The sequence below is a fragment of the Nomascus leucogenys genome, chromosome 10 (assembly GCF_006542625.1).
Source record: "Nomascus leucogenys isolate Asia chromosome 10, Asia_NLE_v1, whole genome shotgun sequence".
NCBI classification, from domain to species: Eukaryota; Metazoa; Chordata; class Mammalia; order Primates; family Hylobatidae; genus Nomascus; species Nomascus leucogenys.
Genome location: NC_044390.1, coordinates 76,263,920 through 76,280,680, shown reverse-complemented (window position 1 = coordinate 76,280,680; position 16,761 = coordinate 76,263,920). Strand labels below are relative to the sequence as shown.

At 45.2% G+C, this 16,761-nt stretch overlaps 1 protein-coding gene across 2 annotated transcripts in view; it reads right to left on the bottom strand.

Moving 5' to 3' along the window:
* The window catches only part of ACACB (acetyl-CoA carboxylase beta), a 157,923-nt gene that overhangs the window by 91,454 nt on the left and 49,708 nt on the right, over nt 1-16,761 (bottom strand). For both annotated transcript variants that reach the window (XM_030821335.1, XM_030821336.1), the window contains 7 exons: nt 9,540-9,672; nt 8,464-8,602; nt 4,591-4,700; nt 4,149-4,230; nt 2,279-2,377; nt 476-585; nt 254-364 (listed from right to left, as the gene is read on the bottom strand). In XM_030821335.1, coding sequence (XP_030677195.1) covers nt 254-364; nt 476-585; nt 2,279-2,377; nt 4,149-4,230; nt 4,591-4,700; nt 8,464-8,602; nt 9,540-9,672 — 784 coding nt within the window. The remainder of the gene's footprint in view (nt 1-253; nt 365-475; nt 586-2,278; nt 2,378-4,148; nt 4,231-4,590; nt 4,701-8,463; nt 8,603-9,539; nt 9,673-16,761) is intronic.

Below are 16,761 nucleotides of genomic sequence, written 5' to 3'. Positions count from 1 at the left end.
TCTCTGAAATCATTTCTACATACACTGATTTATAGACTTGAACTACCTAAAAGATGCTGTCAAGATCAACACAAAACCGTGGGCTTTTCTGAGTAAAAATGTACGCATTTGTTGCAAAATACGATACAACAATACATCCAGCTCCTACGAATGTCTTCTTGACTGTCACAGAATAATGCTAAGAGAAATAATCTGGCAGCCCACAAACAATTCCCAAAGACAGATGGGAAAAGACACAGCAAGAACTGCTCACTTGTCTGAAAAGGATCGGGAAGTCCTCCGCACTCTCAGCCTTCCGGATTCCCTTCCCTCCGCCACCTTCAGAAGCTTTGATCATCAATGGAAAACCAATTCTTTCTGCTGCCTGGGTGCAAAGGACAAACAGACCACTTTAGAGGTTAGCCAGTTGCCAACCGCTACCAGGACAGAGGCAGTTCAGTTCTGGCCCCCCTGGCCCCACAGGCTCTGCATTTACCTCCAAGCCCTCATCTACGTCTTTCACGCAACCCTTGTCATAAACATCTTCTGGGACACTGATTCTTTTTCCCTGCTGCAGATCATCTTCTGTCCACTCCACTGTCAGGCCTGGAGAGTCACAAAGAAAGCTGATTCCTCCCAAATCCAGGAGAAACATACACAACCCAGAAACCACAGGGCCTCTCCCTGCTGACATAGTGCTAGACCTGGGCTTCTGGACCAGCGGAATACAGACACTCCCTTCAGCTTCTCACAGTGGCTTTTCATTTCCCCAAGAACTAACCCAACCTTGAGTGAGAAATCAAGCTTAAGAAACTAACTGCCAGGTGTGGTGGCTCATGCTTGTAATCCCAGCACTTTGGGAGGCTGAGGTAGGCGGAATCACTTGAACCCAGGACTTTAAGACCAACCCTGGCAATATAGTGAGACCTTGTCTTTACAAAAAAAAAAAATTTATAATTAGCCAGGCATGGTGGCATGGGCCTATAGTCCCAGCTACTCAGGAGGCTGATACAGGAGGATCACTTGAGCCCAGGAGGTCAAGACTGCTGTGAGCTATGACTATGCCACTACAGTCTAGCCTGGGTGACAGAGTGAGACCCTGTCTCGAAAACAAAACAACAAAAAAGGAAAGAAACTCAGACTGAGTCAACCAACAACAACCATATTAATCTAAATCCAAAAAAAAAAATCCCAATTCTACCTTATGGAGTCATTTATATGTGAATAATTATTTCCCAAAACCATGCAAAGATTAAACAAATGAAAGCAAATTTTCAATCCCAAATTTAAAATTCAACTTTTGGGGGAAAAAAAACAAATTTAATAGGAAACTTTTGAGACTGTCCTATTTATTTTTTAATTTGTCCTAGAAACTCCACGGTTAGGAATTTATCCTAAGAAAATTATTAAAATGCACACATACATTTAGCTGTAAGATTATCAAAGCTCCATTCCTTTCAATATTTTTTAAATTAGAAAAAATAAATTGGAAACAATCTAAATTGTTTAACTATGAGGACTGTTAAGTAAATTATGATACATCCATAAGATATAATCCTATGCAGGCATCTTAAATGGTGTAAAGTGTATTTTTTATATTGAAAGATATTCATTAGTGAGGAAAAAAAAAAGTCACAAACTAGGAAATGTAAGATGGGTTGTTGTTTCCTTTTAAAGACAGGGTCTCATCACCCAGGCTGGAGTGCAGTGGTGCCACCACAGTTCACTGTAACCTTGACCTCCTAGGCTCAAGCCATCCTCCTGCCTCAGCCTCCTGAGTAGTTGGGACTACAGGCATGCACCACCATAACCAGTTAATTTTTTTTTTTTACTTTTTCTAGAGATGGGGTCTTGCTATGTTGCCTAGGCTGGTCTTGAACTCCTGGCTTCAAGTGATCCTCCTCCCTCAGCCTCTGAAAGCACTGGGTAGGGGGGTGGTTACAGACATGAGCCACTGGCCAAGATCTGTCTTTTTTTTTTTTTCAAAGAATATGCCCAGAAAAAGGTTGGAAAGGTAGATACCTACAATGTAATAAATATTCAATACTGGGTCATAGGATTATGAATGATTTCCATGTCTTTTTTGTACCTCTTATATTTTCTAAATTGCCTACAATAAATTGTACCACTTGTTTACTAATTTAAAATTTTAAAATATTTTGCTAATGACTAAAAAATAAAAGTAAGTAACATTTGTAATGGAAAGAATTGTTACAAGCACACTTCTGTCACCCTGACTGTTCACATTACCAAGACTGGGCTGAGAAGCTCCCCCAGAGGGGAGCTCAGGGTCCCTTACCGCTTCCACTCCAGGGCAGGGTTGGGACCTGTAGCGTCTGGGCGACAATGGTGGAGGCGATCTTATCTCCTAAGGCCCACATGGCCTCACTGGGAGGGCCTGAGGAGTCGGGGACAAGAAGGGAAGCAGAATCTGGTCAGTCACAAGACCCTCGAGGCTGAATGCCGACCGAATGCACGGTGGTAGGGCCAAGTGAGGAGCAGATGACAGAGAAAATTCTCTGGTCCCAGTTCTCAAGGAGCTTAACCTCACGTTAGGGAAGAAAAATAATCTGTTAGTCTGCTATTGCATCAGTCAACTTTCAACATATGTGGATTGTAAACCTGTTGTGAGTTACAGCCTAGGCTACAGTGGCATATACAAAATTCACTTTGGAGGGAAGGCAGAAAGCTAGATCAAGAGGTAAGCTAGGAGCTCAAAGAGCTGGACCATAGGTTAGCAAACTCTTTCTATAAAGAGCCAGATGGGAAATACTTTCAGTTTTGCGAGCCTGCAGGTCTCTGTCACAATGACTCAACTTTGCCAGTGTAGGGTGAAAGCAGCCATAGGCAATACATAAATGAATGAGCATGACCATGTTTTAATAAAACTTTATTTACAAAGGCAAGCCATAGGCTGGATTTGGCCTATGAGCTGTAGTTTGTCCAGTGGGCTGGATCATCAACCCCCAGAGGAATTAAGACTGATAATGAGAGTCCTGGGTGACTGTCAGACAGGACAGATGCCCACATGTACTCAGAGTCCACAGAGAAAACGTCAGTGGGCATGGGACTCCTGGCTGTACCTCAGGTGAATATCAGGTATTGATCTGCACTGAGCTGTTTCACATTTGGGCAAGACTGTTTTCAGACCCACCAGTAAGGAGAAGCTGGGATTTATTACATGATAGTAAGTGATTCCCCTAAACTACACAAGGACATGGACATAATTACATGTGCAAATTTGTTATACAGGTAAACTTATGTCACAGGGGTTTGTGGTACAGATTATTTCATCACCCAGGTACCAAGCCTAGTATCCAATAGTTATTTTTTCTGCTTTTCTCCCTCCTCTCGCCTTTCACCCTCAAGTAGTGTCTGCTGTTCCCCTCTTTGTGTCTATGTGTTCTCATCATTTAGCTCCCACTTGTAAGTGAGAACATGTAATATTTGGTTTTCTGTTCATGTGTTAGTCTGCTAAGGATAATGGCCTCCAGCTCCATCCATGTTCCCACAAAAGACATAATCTCAGTATTTTTGATGGCTGCATAGTATTCCACGGTGTATATGTACCACATTTTCTTTATCCAATCTGTTATTGATGGGCATTTAGCTTGACTCCATGCCTTTGCTATTGTGAATAGTGCTGCAATAAACATTCGTGTTCACGCGTCTTTATGGTTGAATGATTTTATATTCCTCTGGGTATATACCCAGTAACAGGATTGCTGGGTTAAATGGTAGTTCTATTTTTGGCTCTTTGAGGAATTGCCACACTGTTTTCCACAATGGTTGAACTAGTTCACGCTCCCACCAACAGTGCATAAGCGTTCCCTTTTCTCCACAATCTCAGAATCTGTCAAGAAATGGTATCTCACTCTGGTTTTGACTTGCTTTTCTCTAATGATCAGTGATGTTGAGCTTTTTTTCATATGCTTGTTGGCTGCCTGTGTGTCTTCCTTTGAAAAGCGGGCAGCTCCTAATTCCATGAGTTGGCAGATTAGCTATGTGCCCTTCCACCCTGGGACTCACTCACTCCTCGCAACGAAAGTGTGAGGTGGGAAATCAAACGGACCTCCGCTTTACAGGACAGGAGTAGAAAGAGGGTCAGACCCAGCAGAGTGTCCCAGCAACGCCCCAATTCCCACGTATCTGATGGGGACACACTCTACCTAAGAAAGCAACTCCATTCTTGCACAGCAGCTCCGGAAGTTTAGGGTTTTCTGAAGCATGGCCCCAGCCAGCCCACACCGCCTGCAAACACAGAAAGGGGTGAGCAACAATCTTCCTTTAAGAATATGCCTCCCAGCCAGGCACAGTAACTCACGCCTGTAATCCCAGCACTTTGGGAGGCCAAGGCAGGAGGATCACTTGAGCCCAGGAGTTCGAGACCAGCCTGGCCAACATGGCGAGATTCTGTCTATAAAATTTCTTTTAAAAAACAGAATGTGCTTCGCATCACTTGAACACTCTTTTCTGTGTTATATCAGCCCAGGAATTTGGAGCCTTGTGGGATCTGGACCCTCCACCCCTTGTGAACTGTGGAATTGAACTAGAACCTAGGGGCATCATCCCACACTCAGGGGCCACAATCGGGCACCCCGGTCCGTCTACCTGCACAGGGATTCTCTTGGCAATGTCCACAATCAGCTCCACATTGGCATAGTTGTTGTTATTGGGCCCTCCTGGGACGGGGACGTAATGATCCGCCATCTTGATGTACTCTGAAATTAAACGGGAGGGAGAAGGAAGGAACTTCTGACAGACTGAAATCAATGGCAGAACATTACAAGATGTGACTATGTACAGCCATGGAAAGCAGAACCATGCAGATTTCTGTGTTAACAATGGACAAACACATATGAAAATGTAAAGAGAAGGCCGGGCGTGGTGGCTCATGCCTGTAATCCCAGCACTTTGGGAGGCCGAGGCAGGCAGATGGCCTGAGGCCAGGAGTTCGAAACCAGCCTGGGCAACATGGTGAAATTCTGTCTCTACTAAAAATACAAAAATTAGCTGGGCATGGTGGTGGGCACCTGTAATCCAAGGTACTCAGGAGGCTGAGGTAGGAGAATCGCTTGAACCCAGGAGGCGGAGGTAGCAGTGAGCTGAGATCACACCACTGCACTCCAGCCTGGGGGACAGAATGAGACTCTGTCTAATAAAAAAAAAAAAGAAAATTTAAAGAAAATGAAATATGATTTTAATTACGTGATACAGATATGTTTCTGGACAAGGCCTGGAAGGCCTGGAAAGGAACGAAGGAAGAAGGAAGTAATCTGTCAACAGACTGGGATTAGAGGTGGGTTTTTAAAAAAATATCCTATTTAAAGTTTATTTTAATATCGTTTTACCATTAAATAATATAATAGGGCTGGGTGCGGAGGTGCATGCCTGTCATCCCAGCACTTTGGGAGGCAGAGGCAGGAGGATCGCTTGAGGCCAGGAATTCAAGACCAGTTTGGGCAACACACGGAGACTTTGTTCTACAAAAAAAAAAAAAAAAAAAATCCAAAAAAAGTAGCCAGGAATGGTGGTGCATGCCTATAGTCCCAGCTACTTGGGAGGCTAAGGCAGGAGGATCACTTGAGTCTGGAAGGTCGAGGCTATAGTGAGTCGTGATCATGTCACTGTGCTCCAGCCTGGGCGACAGAGCAAGGCCCTGTCTCAAAAAACAAACAAACAAAAATACAATCGGAGTTTTAAATTATGGTTAAAAAAAAAACCAAAACATAAAATTTACCATCTTAACCATTTTTGAGTGTACACTTCAATAGTGAAGTATATTTATATTGTGAAACAGATGTCCAGAACTTTTTCATTTTATGAATCTGAAACTCTATACTCATGAACAACTCCCTTTTTCTCCCTCCCTGAAGTCCTTGGCAACCAACGATCTACTCTCTCTCTTTCTATGAATTGCACTACTCTAGTTATCCCTTATACATGGAATCATGCAGTATTTGTCTTTTTGTGACTGGCTTATTTCACTTTTTGTGACCAGCATAATGTTCTCAAGGTTCATCTGTGTTGTAACATATGACGGGATTTCCTTCCTTTTTAAGGCTGAACATAACGCAATGTTTTGATTTTAAAATACTCATGCTCTTTAAGCCAGAAATTCCATGTCTAGGAATATGTCCTTAAAAAAAAACACACGTTGGCTGGGCGCGGTGGCTGACACCTGTAATCCAGCACTTTGGGAGGCTGAGGCGGGCAGATCACCTGAAGTCAGGAGTTCAAGACTAGCCTTGCCAACATGGTGAAACTCCATCTCCACTAAAAATACAAAAATTAGCCAGTCGTGGTGGTGCATGCCTGAAATCTCAGCTACTTGGGAGGCTGAGGCACGAGAATTGCTTGAACCTGGGAGGTGGAGGCTGCAGTGAGCAGGATCGCACCACTGCACTCTAGCCTGGGCAACAGAGCGAGACTCCCATCTCAAAACAACAACAACAACAAACAAACAAACAAAAACCCACATATCAATGAGGCCAAAGTCAGAGAACAGCCACTGAGCAGTGTTTTGGACTAGGAAAAGTTAGACTCAATCCAAACACAGGGGTTGGGACATCTGTACTATAGAATTGCTAAGATCCTGAAATTGAACAATGTGGCACTTTACATGCAAACACAGAAAGAAACCCCAGAGCAGCTGTTCCTTCCGGCCTGCCTGCCTCCTACGTTCATCAAACACAGAAGCGTCGGCCAATGGGGAGATTCCAGAGATGATGAAGTGAGCGGCTAGACAGCCTTCCTGGTCCTTGTCCAATTTTTCTTTTATGTTGGAGAAGATAAACAAGAAAATAAACACAGTAACTACAGACTCAGGTCAGTGCTGGGAAGAAAATAAGTGAGGTTCTCTGAGAGAGATGCGATGATCATGTTGAGACCTACAGGCTGGGTGGAGAGGGAGTCCACTGCACAAAGGGCTCTGGGAGAAGCACCTTCAATAGAGGCTCCAGCAGGTGCCAAGACTCTGCAACAGGCCCACGAGCTGCCAGAGGCCAGCGTAACTGGTACTCGGCTGATGGAGGACAAGAGGTTCGAGATGGAGCCAGGAGGGGACTTAACGGGCCTGGTTGAGAATCTTGAATTTTAGACTAACCAAGATGGGAGGACCCACTGGATAATGCTCTGAACCCAGACCAGGGTTCCCATCCCACCTGCATCACATGATGGTTGTGTGACCCTGGACAAGTGATAAATTCACGTCCCTGTGCCTCGACTGTGCCATGTGTAAAACAGAGCTGTAAGTAACAAATGAGGCATGTCCGCGAAGAGCTTGGGGCAGGAAGGCTTAGGGGATGGTGCTGAGGTTGCTAATACTGGGAACAGCACACAGCCTCTGATGCACTTTAAGGAGAAGCACGAAAAGACCTGAAGACCTGACTTATGTTGGTTTTTGTTTTGCTTTTTTCTTTTTTTGAGACAGAGTCTCACTCTGTCACCCAGGCCGCAGTGCAGTGGGGTGATCTCAGCCCACTGTAACCTCCACCTCTTGGGTTCAAACAATTCTCCTGCCTCAGCCTCTTGAATAGCTGGGACTACAGGTGCCTGCCACCATGCCCGGCTATTTTTTGGGAGGTATTTTTAGTAGAGATGGGGTTCCACCACATTGGGCAGGCTGATCTCAAAACTCCTGGCCTCGAGTGATTCGCCCATCTTGGCCTCCCAAAGTGCTGGGATTACAGGCGTGAGCCACTGTGCTCAGACCTGAGTTATGCTTTTAGGTTTATGTTGTTTTATTTGAGACAGAGTCTCAGTCTGTTTCCCAGGCTGGAATGCAGTGGTGTAATCACAGCTCACTGCAGCCTAGACCCCCTGGGCTGAAGCGATCCTCCCACCTCAGCTTCCTGAGTAGCTGAGACTACAGGTGTGTGCCACTGTACCCAGTTAATTTTTTTTTTTTTATTTTTTGTAGAGACAGGGTCTTATTATGTTGCCCAGGCTGCTCTCGAACTCAAGGGCTCAAGCAGTCCTCCCGCTTTGCCTCCCAAAGTGCTGGGATTACAGGCGTGAGCCAGCACTCTGGCTGAGGTTTTTGTTTTTAACAACCTTCAGAAAACACAGCAGAAAAAAGTTCAGGAAAAAAGTAAATCATCCAACAGTGGTTTATAGAATGATTCATTATAATAAACTTAGGCAAATGAACAGAAGAATGAACAAATGATTGAAATACAATTACATACACCTGTAGGAGAAACACCAGGAGAAACAGCCCCCAATCTGCTAGAACACAGACATTTCTCAAAGATTGAATTTCCTCTCTGCATGTTAACCATCTGCATTTTTGTAAGGCACATGAGTTGTTCTTGAGGTCAGCAGATGTTTTAATTAAATAAAGAAGGAAGGACAAATAAATACAGACTCACAAGAGGTCCCGACCATCGGGAGTCCAGGATGGACTTGCCTAGGCACAGGGGAAGGAGACGAGGGCAGGCAAGGATGGGGCGTGATGGGAGGAGAGGGTCAAGGCCCAGGTACCTGCGTTGGCCTTAAGGTCCTCGGGGGTCACCATCACAACAAACCGGATGGCCCGCTCGTTGCGGAACATCTCATAGGCCCACCTGCGGATGGAGCGCATGCACTTCACGGCAGCGATCCCGTTGTTGGCAATAAGCACCTGCATAGGAAGACAAGGAAGGAGCTGAAGATGCAGATCTACCTGCACTGGGGGCCACGTGCTACCCCGAGTCCACCTCACAGCTGCAGAGCCTCCTGCAGCCCCCGCAGCACATCATTCCTCTTGGTATTTCTGTGTATTTCCATGGCACACACCCCAGCACAGAGCAGGAGCTCAAAGTCTGCCATCCACATGAATGGATCATCAAATGGATGGATGGATGGTTGGATGGATGGATGGTTGGATGGATGGATGGATGGATGGATGTTTGGATGAAATATATATATATATATATATATATATATTTTTTTTTTTTTTTTTTTTTTTTTGAGACAGAGTCTTGCTCTGTCACCCAGGCTGGAGTGTAGTGGTGCAATCACAGCTCACTGCAGCTTTGACCTTCCAGGTTCAAGTGATCCTCCCACCTAAGCCTCCCGAGTAGCTGGGACTACAGGTGTACACCACCACATCCTGCTAATTTTTTTATTTTTTTGCAGAGACAGGATTTCGTCACGTTGCCCATGCTGGTCTTGAACTTGAACACAAACCCAGGCTGGGCCCAAATGATCTGCCCACCTTATCCTCCCAAAGTGCTGGGATTACAGGCATGAGCCACTGTGCCGAGCCCAGTGAATGATTTTTTTCATTCCTTTGGTGTCATTGTGATCACCCTTGACACTTTATGAGTGTTTTACAGTACAATGTGTTTTACCTGCGTTATTTCATTTCATCCTCACAATAGCCCTTTGAAAGAGGTTTCACTATTATTTCTATTTGAGGGTTAAACTATTAACCCTCAACTCAGAGGAGTGTGGCCCTCACCCCCTCTCTGCAGCAGGCAGAACGAGCCTGAACCCGAATCTCCCACCTCCAGCTGACAGGAGGGGCCCCTGCACCCCAATCGGACCCCACCCAGAGTGCCGAGACCCGTCCATACCTTCTCGATGACCCGATCCCCCCCAAAGCGTGTGACAAACTCAGCGGGAGAAGCCACGGTAAAGTCTCTGTGCAGGTCCAGCTTCTTGTGTTCCCGTCCCCTCTTCACCAGGTGGAGTCCCGACATGCTTGGCCTGCAGAGTAAGAATGAGGGACAGATGTGCATGAGGCAAGAAGCCCAGGACTCAGAGCTCGGCACCTGTAAAGCCAGTGGGGCAGAGGAGCCGAAGTGCACCAGAGCCCCCCTGCTTTGCACTTGCTCTCCAGAGCCCCTGAAGCAATTTACAAGGAGGCTCAAGGGCAGGAAGCACCTTCTCTCTCTTTTTTTTTTTTGAGACGGGATCTCATTCTGTCACCCAGGCTAGTATGCAGTGGTGCAATCGTGGCTCACTGCAGCCTCAACATCCTTGGGTAGCTGGGACCACAGAGGTGCACTACCAAGCCCAGCCAATTTTTAAACATTTTTGTAGAGATGGGGTCTCACTATGTTGCCCAGGCTGGTCCAAACTCTTGATGTCAAGTGACGTCAAAGCCTTTCAAAGCATTGGGATTACAGGCGTGAACCACTGTACCCAACTGAAAGCACCTTAAGAGGCCAGCTAAGGTACCAGCACATGAACTAGAAGGTGCAGTTTCTTCTACCTGTCCCAAGGTGGATGTGTAGGTTTTTAATCCTAAGTTAATTTTTACTTTACATGCCCATCGTTTAGGAACCCAAATAATACTAAAAAACTTATAACAAGGGTAAGAGTTTTATGATCAGGGAAGAAGTCCACACATTCTAATCGTTCAGACTTATTACATGGTATTAACATCTTTCATGTACTTTTCTACATTTGTATTTCAGAAGTTTTTAAATTTTATTTTTTGTAGAGACAGGGGTCTCACTTTGTTGCCCAGGCTAGTCTTGAACTCCTGGCTTCAAGTGATCCTCCCACCTCGACCTTCCAAAATACAGGCATGAGCCGCCACGCCCAGCCCACAAAATTTCTTTAGAAAACTGAAAACAATTTTTTAAATGTTTAACAACAAAACAGGTTTCCTGCTCTGTCCCTCCACACCAGAGGAAACTGATGCTGATTTTTTCTAGCAATTACACATCTCCATAGTCCTAAACAACAAGTGTATACAATCTTGTGAGTCATCCATGTGAGACAGCATCTACGGCCTTCCCATCCTGAGAGATGTGAATTTAGTTATCTCACAAGGCCACCCCATCGGCTCCCCTCCACCAGCTGGTCAATACCATAGAAGTCTACTGTAATTTAGCAAACTGGGTATTCAATGTTTCACTAGTTTGTGATCATTATTGACATACGAAGTTTGTGATCATTATTCACATATGAGAGCTGCAGTGTACCAGATTTTAGTTCCTTTCTTTTTGCCTTTTCCTGGAGTTAATGATTTTTTTCCTTTACTTAGTGTTCCTTGTACCTGTTGCTAAATCACCCCACTCCTCCTAATAGATTCCCAGTACACATAAGATAATTGATTAGGCCACATGCAGTGGCTCATACCTGTAATCCCAGCACTTTGGGAGCCCAAGGCAGGAGGATTGCTTGAGACCAGGAGTTCGAGACCAGCCTGGGCAACAAAGCAAGACCCCATCTCATTAAAAATAATAATAATAAATAATTGATCAGTTCTGCTTTTTTCCACTGGTGGCATCTCTCCTGGCGGCCTCTGTTCTCCTTCTATAGGTACTGGCTGTCCTCTAGGCCCCTACATCACCATCATTTTGGGGCTTCCCTTTGCTGACATCCTTAGAATTCCCTTTGCCTTTCCTTGGGGTTGGATTCCTAATTTGGGGGAATGGGTGGCTCGTCTTTCTTGGTAGACTCCCTTGTTTTTCTGGGGCATATCCTCCAGTAGTTTCATCCACTTAACAAGACGGTAGAATGGCAGGGCACATGACAATGATGCCCTCCATTTCCCTGCCCTATTCCTGACTGGGCTTCCTTATCACCATCACCCTGGAGATTCCCTTTGAGTCTATGTTGAATCTCCTGTTTCCTGTCTCCTGTGTGTTGCTCTTCCTTGGTTTACCCTCTGGTTTCAGTGGAAGATATCCTCAAGTAGCTTTCTAAGAAAGGCTATTCAGGGCCAGGTGTGGTGGCTCACACCTGTAATCCCAGCACTTTGGAAAGCCGAGGAGGCAGAATTGCTTGAACCCGGGAGGCGGAGGTTGCAGTGAGCCGAGATTACGCCACTGCACTCCAGACTGGGCAACAGGGTCAGACTCCATCTCAAAAAAAAAAAAAATTTAAATTAGCCAGGCATGGTGGCACCTGTCTGTAGTCCTAGCTACTCAGGAGGCTAAGGTAGGAGGATCACTTGAGCCCAGGAGGTCAAGGCTGCAGTGAGCTAGGATTGTACCATTGCACTTCAGCCTTTCTCCTGCCCTCACATTCAACCTTACCGCTTGGCTGTGTATGAAATGCTAGGAAGGGCCAGGCATGGTGGCTCATGCCTGTAATCCTAGCACTTTGGGAGGCTGAGGTGGGTAGATCACTTGAGGTCAGGAGTTTGAGACCAGCCCGGCCAATATGGTGAACCACATCTCTACAAAAAATACAAAAGTTATCCAGACACAGTGGTGTGCACCTGTAATCCCAGCTACTTGGGAGACTGAGGTAGGAGAATCGACTGAACCCGGAGGATGGAGGTTGCAGTGAGCCGAGATCGTGACACTGGACTCCAGCCTGGGCGACAGAGTGAGACTCTATCTCAAACAAAAAGAAATTCCAGGAAGGAAAACCTTCTTCAGAGTTTTAGAAGCCTTGTGCCATGTGTTGTGGCTTCTAAGGCTGCTAGAACAAGAGTAATTCTGATCCTTGATCCTTTGTAGGTGACCTGTTTTTTCATACCCAGATGCTTACAGGAGCATCCCTCTGTCCCCAGAACTCTACGATTTCACAGTGATGGGCTCAGGTATGTGTCTGCTTCCACCAATGAGGCTGCACATCTCTCAGGCCCTCTCAATCTGGAAACTTCCATCCTGGGAATTTGTCTTCAAATACTTCCTTGATGGGCTGAACATGGTGGCTTACGCCTGTGATCCCAGCACTTTTGGAGGCTAAAGTGGGAAGATCACTTAAGGTCAGGAGTTAGAGACCAGCTTGGCCAACATGGTGAAACCCCATCTCTACTAAAAATACAAAAATTATCCGGGCATGGTAGTGTGCATCTGTAATCCCAGCTACTTAGGAGGCTGAAGCAGGAGAATCACTTGAACCCAGGAGGTAGATGTTGTAGTGAGCCAAGATTGCGCCACTGCACTCCAGCCTGGGCAATAGAGCGAGACTCCATCTCAAAAAACAACAACAATGACAACAACAACAACAAGAAACAAATACTTCCTTGAGGATGTCCTTGCCTCTTTTTTTCTCTATTTTTTCCCGAAGTCCTTTATTTGGATGTTGAAATTCCTACACTGGCCTACTGGTTTATGTATTTTTCCCCTTTCCTATTCTCTCTCTTCTTCTACTTGCTGGTTGATTTTTCTCAGCCTCATCTTCTAAACAGTCAGTGGAGTTCTTCATTTCTGCTATCATGTTTTTGATGTCTACGAGCCTGTTTTTGGCCTGCAAATGTTCCCTTCGTTATAGCATCCTCTTCCTATGAGTGCAACATCCTGTCTGACCTCAATGACGATATTAATGAGAGCTTTCTAAACTTCTCTTTGTTTCTGTTTCTTCCAAGCTTCCTGTGTCTACTAGTTTGGACCTTGACTTACATATGAGAAACCGGACCTCAGGGCTGGGTGCGGTGGCTCACGCCTGTAATCCCAGCACTATGGGAGGCCGAGGCAGGCGAATCACCTGAGTTCAGGAGCTTGAGACCAGCCTGGTCAACATGGTGAAACCCCATCTCTACTAAAAATACAAAACATTAGCCGGGCTTGGTGGCGTGCACCTGTAGTCCCCCCTACATGGGAGGCTGAGGCAGGAGAATTGCTTGAACCTGAGAGGCGGGGGTTGCAGTGAGCTGAGATTGTGCCATTACACTCCAGCCTGGGCAACAAGAGCAAAACTCCATCTCAAAAAAGAAAATGGAAAAGAAAAAGAAACTGAACCCAAATGTCAGGGAAGCCTTGGTTCCAACCTTGTGACTATGAGTGAGAACAGAATTTCTGAGACTGTGGTGGACCTGGTTGACCCTGAGCTCAAGGTAGGGTGAGGTAGGAGTGCGTTAGGGATCCCCTGAGTCAGTATCTTCGTGTCTTTCTCTCTTGCTGGCCAGATTCCCCAGGGAGAAGTTTTCCAGTCTTCTGCCTGGACAGTAAAGGTCAGCCTGGAGCCCCGGGGGGAATGGGGAAGTTCTAAGAATTCAGCACGTATTCAGACCCTTATCTTCCTATTTGGGATACAGGCCCCATGCCCTCAACTGTGCCTGTCGATCCCCTCTCCCAAGACCCTCCATATGTCCCTTTGAACTGCTGCCTTCTGTTGGGGTCGAAGTGGACAGCCCCTTCCGCAGGAGACAGGGGAGGGGACCTGGGACTCTTCCACCCAGTCCTTCTCATTTTGGTACCCTCCTTACCCCTCAGCTCCAGGGCCATCCCTTGCTGCCAGAAACCATGCCTTTTGGGGGTTCTGTGGTACAGATGGCCAGGGGTCCCCAACTTTCCTCACTGCTCCATTAGGACTCAGCCTTAAGCCAGTGACCACTCATTTATCTACTTTCTAGCTTCTAAAAGGTTAATGCTAAGCCGGGCACGGTGGCTCACACCTGTAATCCCTGTAATCCCAGCACTTTGGGAGGCAAAGATGGGCAGATAACTTGAGGGCAAGAGTTTGAGACCAGCCTGGCCAACATGATGAAACCCCATCCCAACTAAAAATATACAAAAAGTAGCTGGGCATGGTGGTGCATGCCTGTGGTCCCAGCTACTGGGGATGCTGAGGCACAAAAATCACTTGAACCCGGGAGGTGGAGGTTGCAGTGAGCCGAGATCACACCACTGCACTCCAGCCTGGGCAACAGAGTGAAACTCTACCTAAAAAAAAAAAAAAAGAGAGAACTTTATTTATTTACAAAAAAAGGTAGATGCAACCCAAGGGACATCATTTGCAGACAGACCCCTGATCTGGGGGAAAAAATGCTAAAGTATTAAGAGCCGTTATCTCTTTGCTATGTTTTAAAAGATGTTCTGCAATGATGTGTTATTTTCAATAAGAAAAAAGCTATTAATTTTGTAAGAGGAACACTCAAAGCCACAGCCACTCCAGTGCCCCTTGGGCAAAGCACTCAGTTTCCCATCTGTAAAATGGGGATAATAACACGTACTTCATTCATAAGTCAATACATAGAAATAAAGGTTAAATAAGGTTCTGAGGATTAAATATGTCAAGACCTAGTAAGTAAAAGATGGTGTTGGTGCATAGTAAGTGCTATATTATCACTCAATGCAGTGATGCAGAGATACAGCTGATCTCCTAACCTAACCAGGAAGAGCAGCAGGCCACTCATCTGCTCCAGGCTCCATGAAGCCCATGGCCTGCTCCCTGCCCATCCACGCTCCCCATTCTTGTTTGTATAAATTTAGGGTGTAGAGTGCTGTTTTGTTACATGGATATATTATGTAGTGATGAAGTGTGGACTTGTAGTGTAACCATCACTCAAATAGTACACCTTGTATCTAACAGGTAGTATTTCATCCCACACTCCTCCCACCCTTCCACCCTTCCAAGTCTCCAGTGTCTATTATTCCATACTCTACATCCATGTGGAAACACTATTTCACTCCCACAGTGAGAATATGTGATATTTGACTTTCTGACTTATTTCATTTAAGATGATGGCCTCGGCTGGGTGCAGTGGCTCACACCTGTAATCCCAGCACTTTGGGAGGCCGAGGCGGGTGGATCGCTTGAGCTCAGGAATGCCCTGGGTAACATGGCAAAACTCCATCTCTACCAAAAATACAAAAATTAGGCAGTCTTATAATCTAGTCTCAAAAGAAATTAATTAATTTAAAAAATTAAATCATTTTTTTAAAAATGGCCTCCAGTTGTATCCATGTTGCTGCAAAAGACATGATGTCATTCTTTTTTGTGGCACAGTATTCCCTGGTGTGTGTGTATATATATGTATACTGTACACACATATATATACATATCTATATATACTCACACATAGATACACGTATATGTGTACATATATGTACACATATCCACATACGTGTGAATATATACACATTATATACACATATATAGAGATACATATATACATGTATACATGTAGGTATATACACACACACACACACCACACACACACACAAAAGAATACTACTGAGCCATAAAAAAAATTATACATATATATATATATATATATATATATATATAGCAAATTTTCTTTATCTAGTCATCTGTTGATGGACACTTAGGTTGATTCCATATCTTTGCTACTGTGAATAGTGCTGTGATAACTATACAAGTACAGGTATCTTTTGATATAATTATTTCTTTATTTTATTTTATTTTATTTTTTTTGAGACTGAGTCTCACTCTGTCACCCAGGCTGAAGTGCAGTGGCATAATCTCGGCTCACTGCAACCTCCACCTCCCGGGTTCAAGCAATTTTCCTCCCTCAGCTTCCCGAGCAACTAGGGTTACAGGTGCCTGCCACCATGTCCGGCTAAATTTTGTATTTTTAGTAGAGACGGGGTTTTATACGTTGGCCAGAGTGGTCTTGAACTCCTGACCTCAAGTGATCTGCCTGCCTCAGCCTCCCAAAGTGCTGGGATTACAGACATGAGCCCCCACAACTGGACTCCATGCTAATTTTATTTTTTGTTTTCAACCAATCATGTTAAGATCCTCCCAATGAAAAGAGAATCTGACCAAGTGATTTCTTTCCCTTCGTGTACATACCCAGTAGTGGGATTGCTGGAGAGACTGGCAGATCTATTTTAGTTCCTTGACAACTCTCCAAACTGTTTTCCACAGAGGTTGTACTAACTGACATTCCCACCCACAGCCACACCCCTTATTCTGTCCATGACCTTCCCTGACTGGCTGGCTTGACGGTTCAGCTTCAGAAAGTCTGAGACATCCCATTTCTACACACACAAACATTAAAACTCTAGCAATTTGACCTAAAGCACAACAAAGAAAAACTTCGTCTGTGGCCTAGGGGGAAAAAAACCATTCTTGGCCACCATGTTGATTTCAAAACTGGTGACAGAGCCCCTCCTCCATCAGGCAGGCCACAAGCCCATT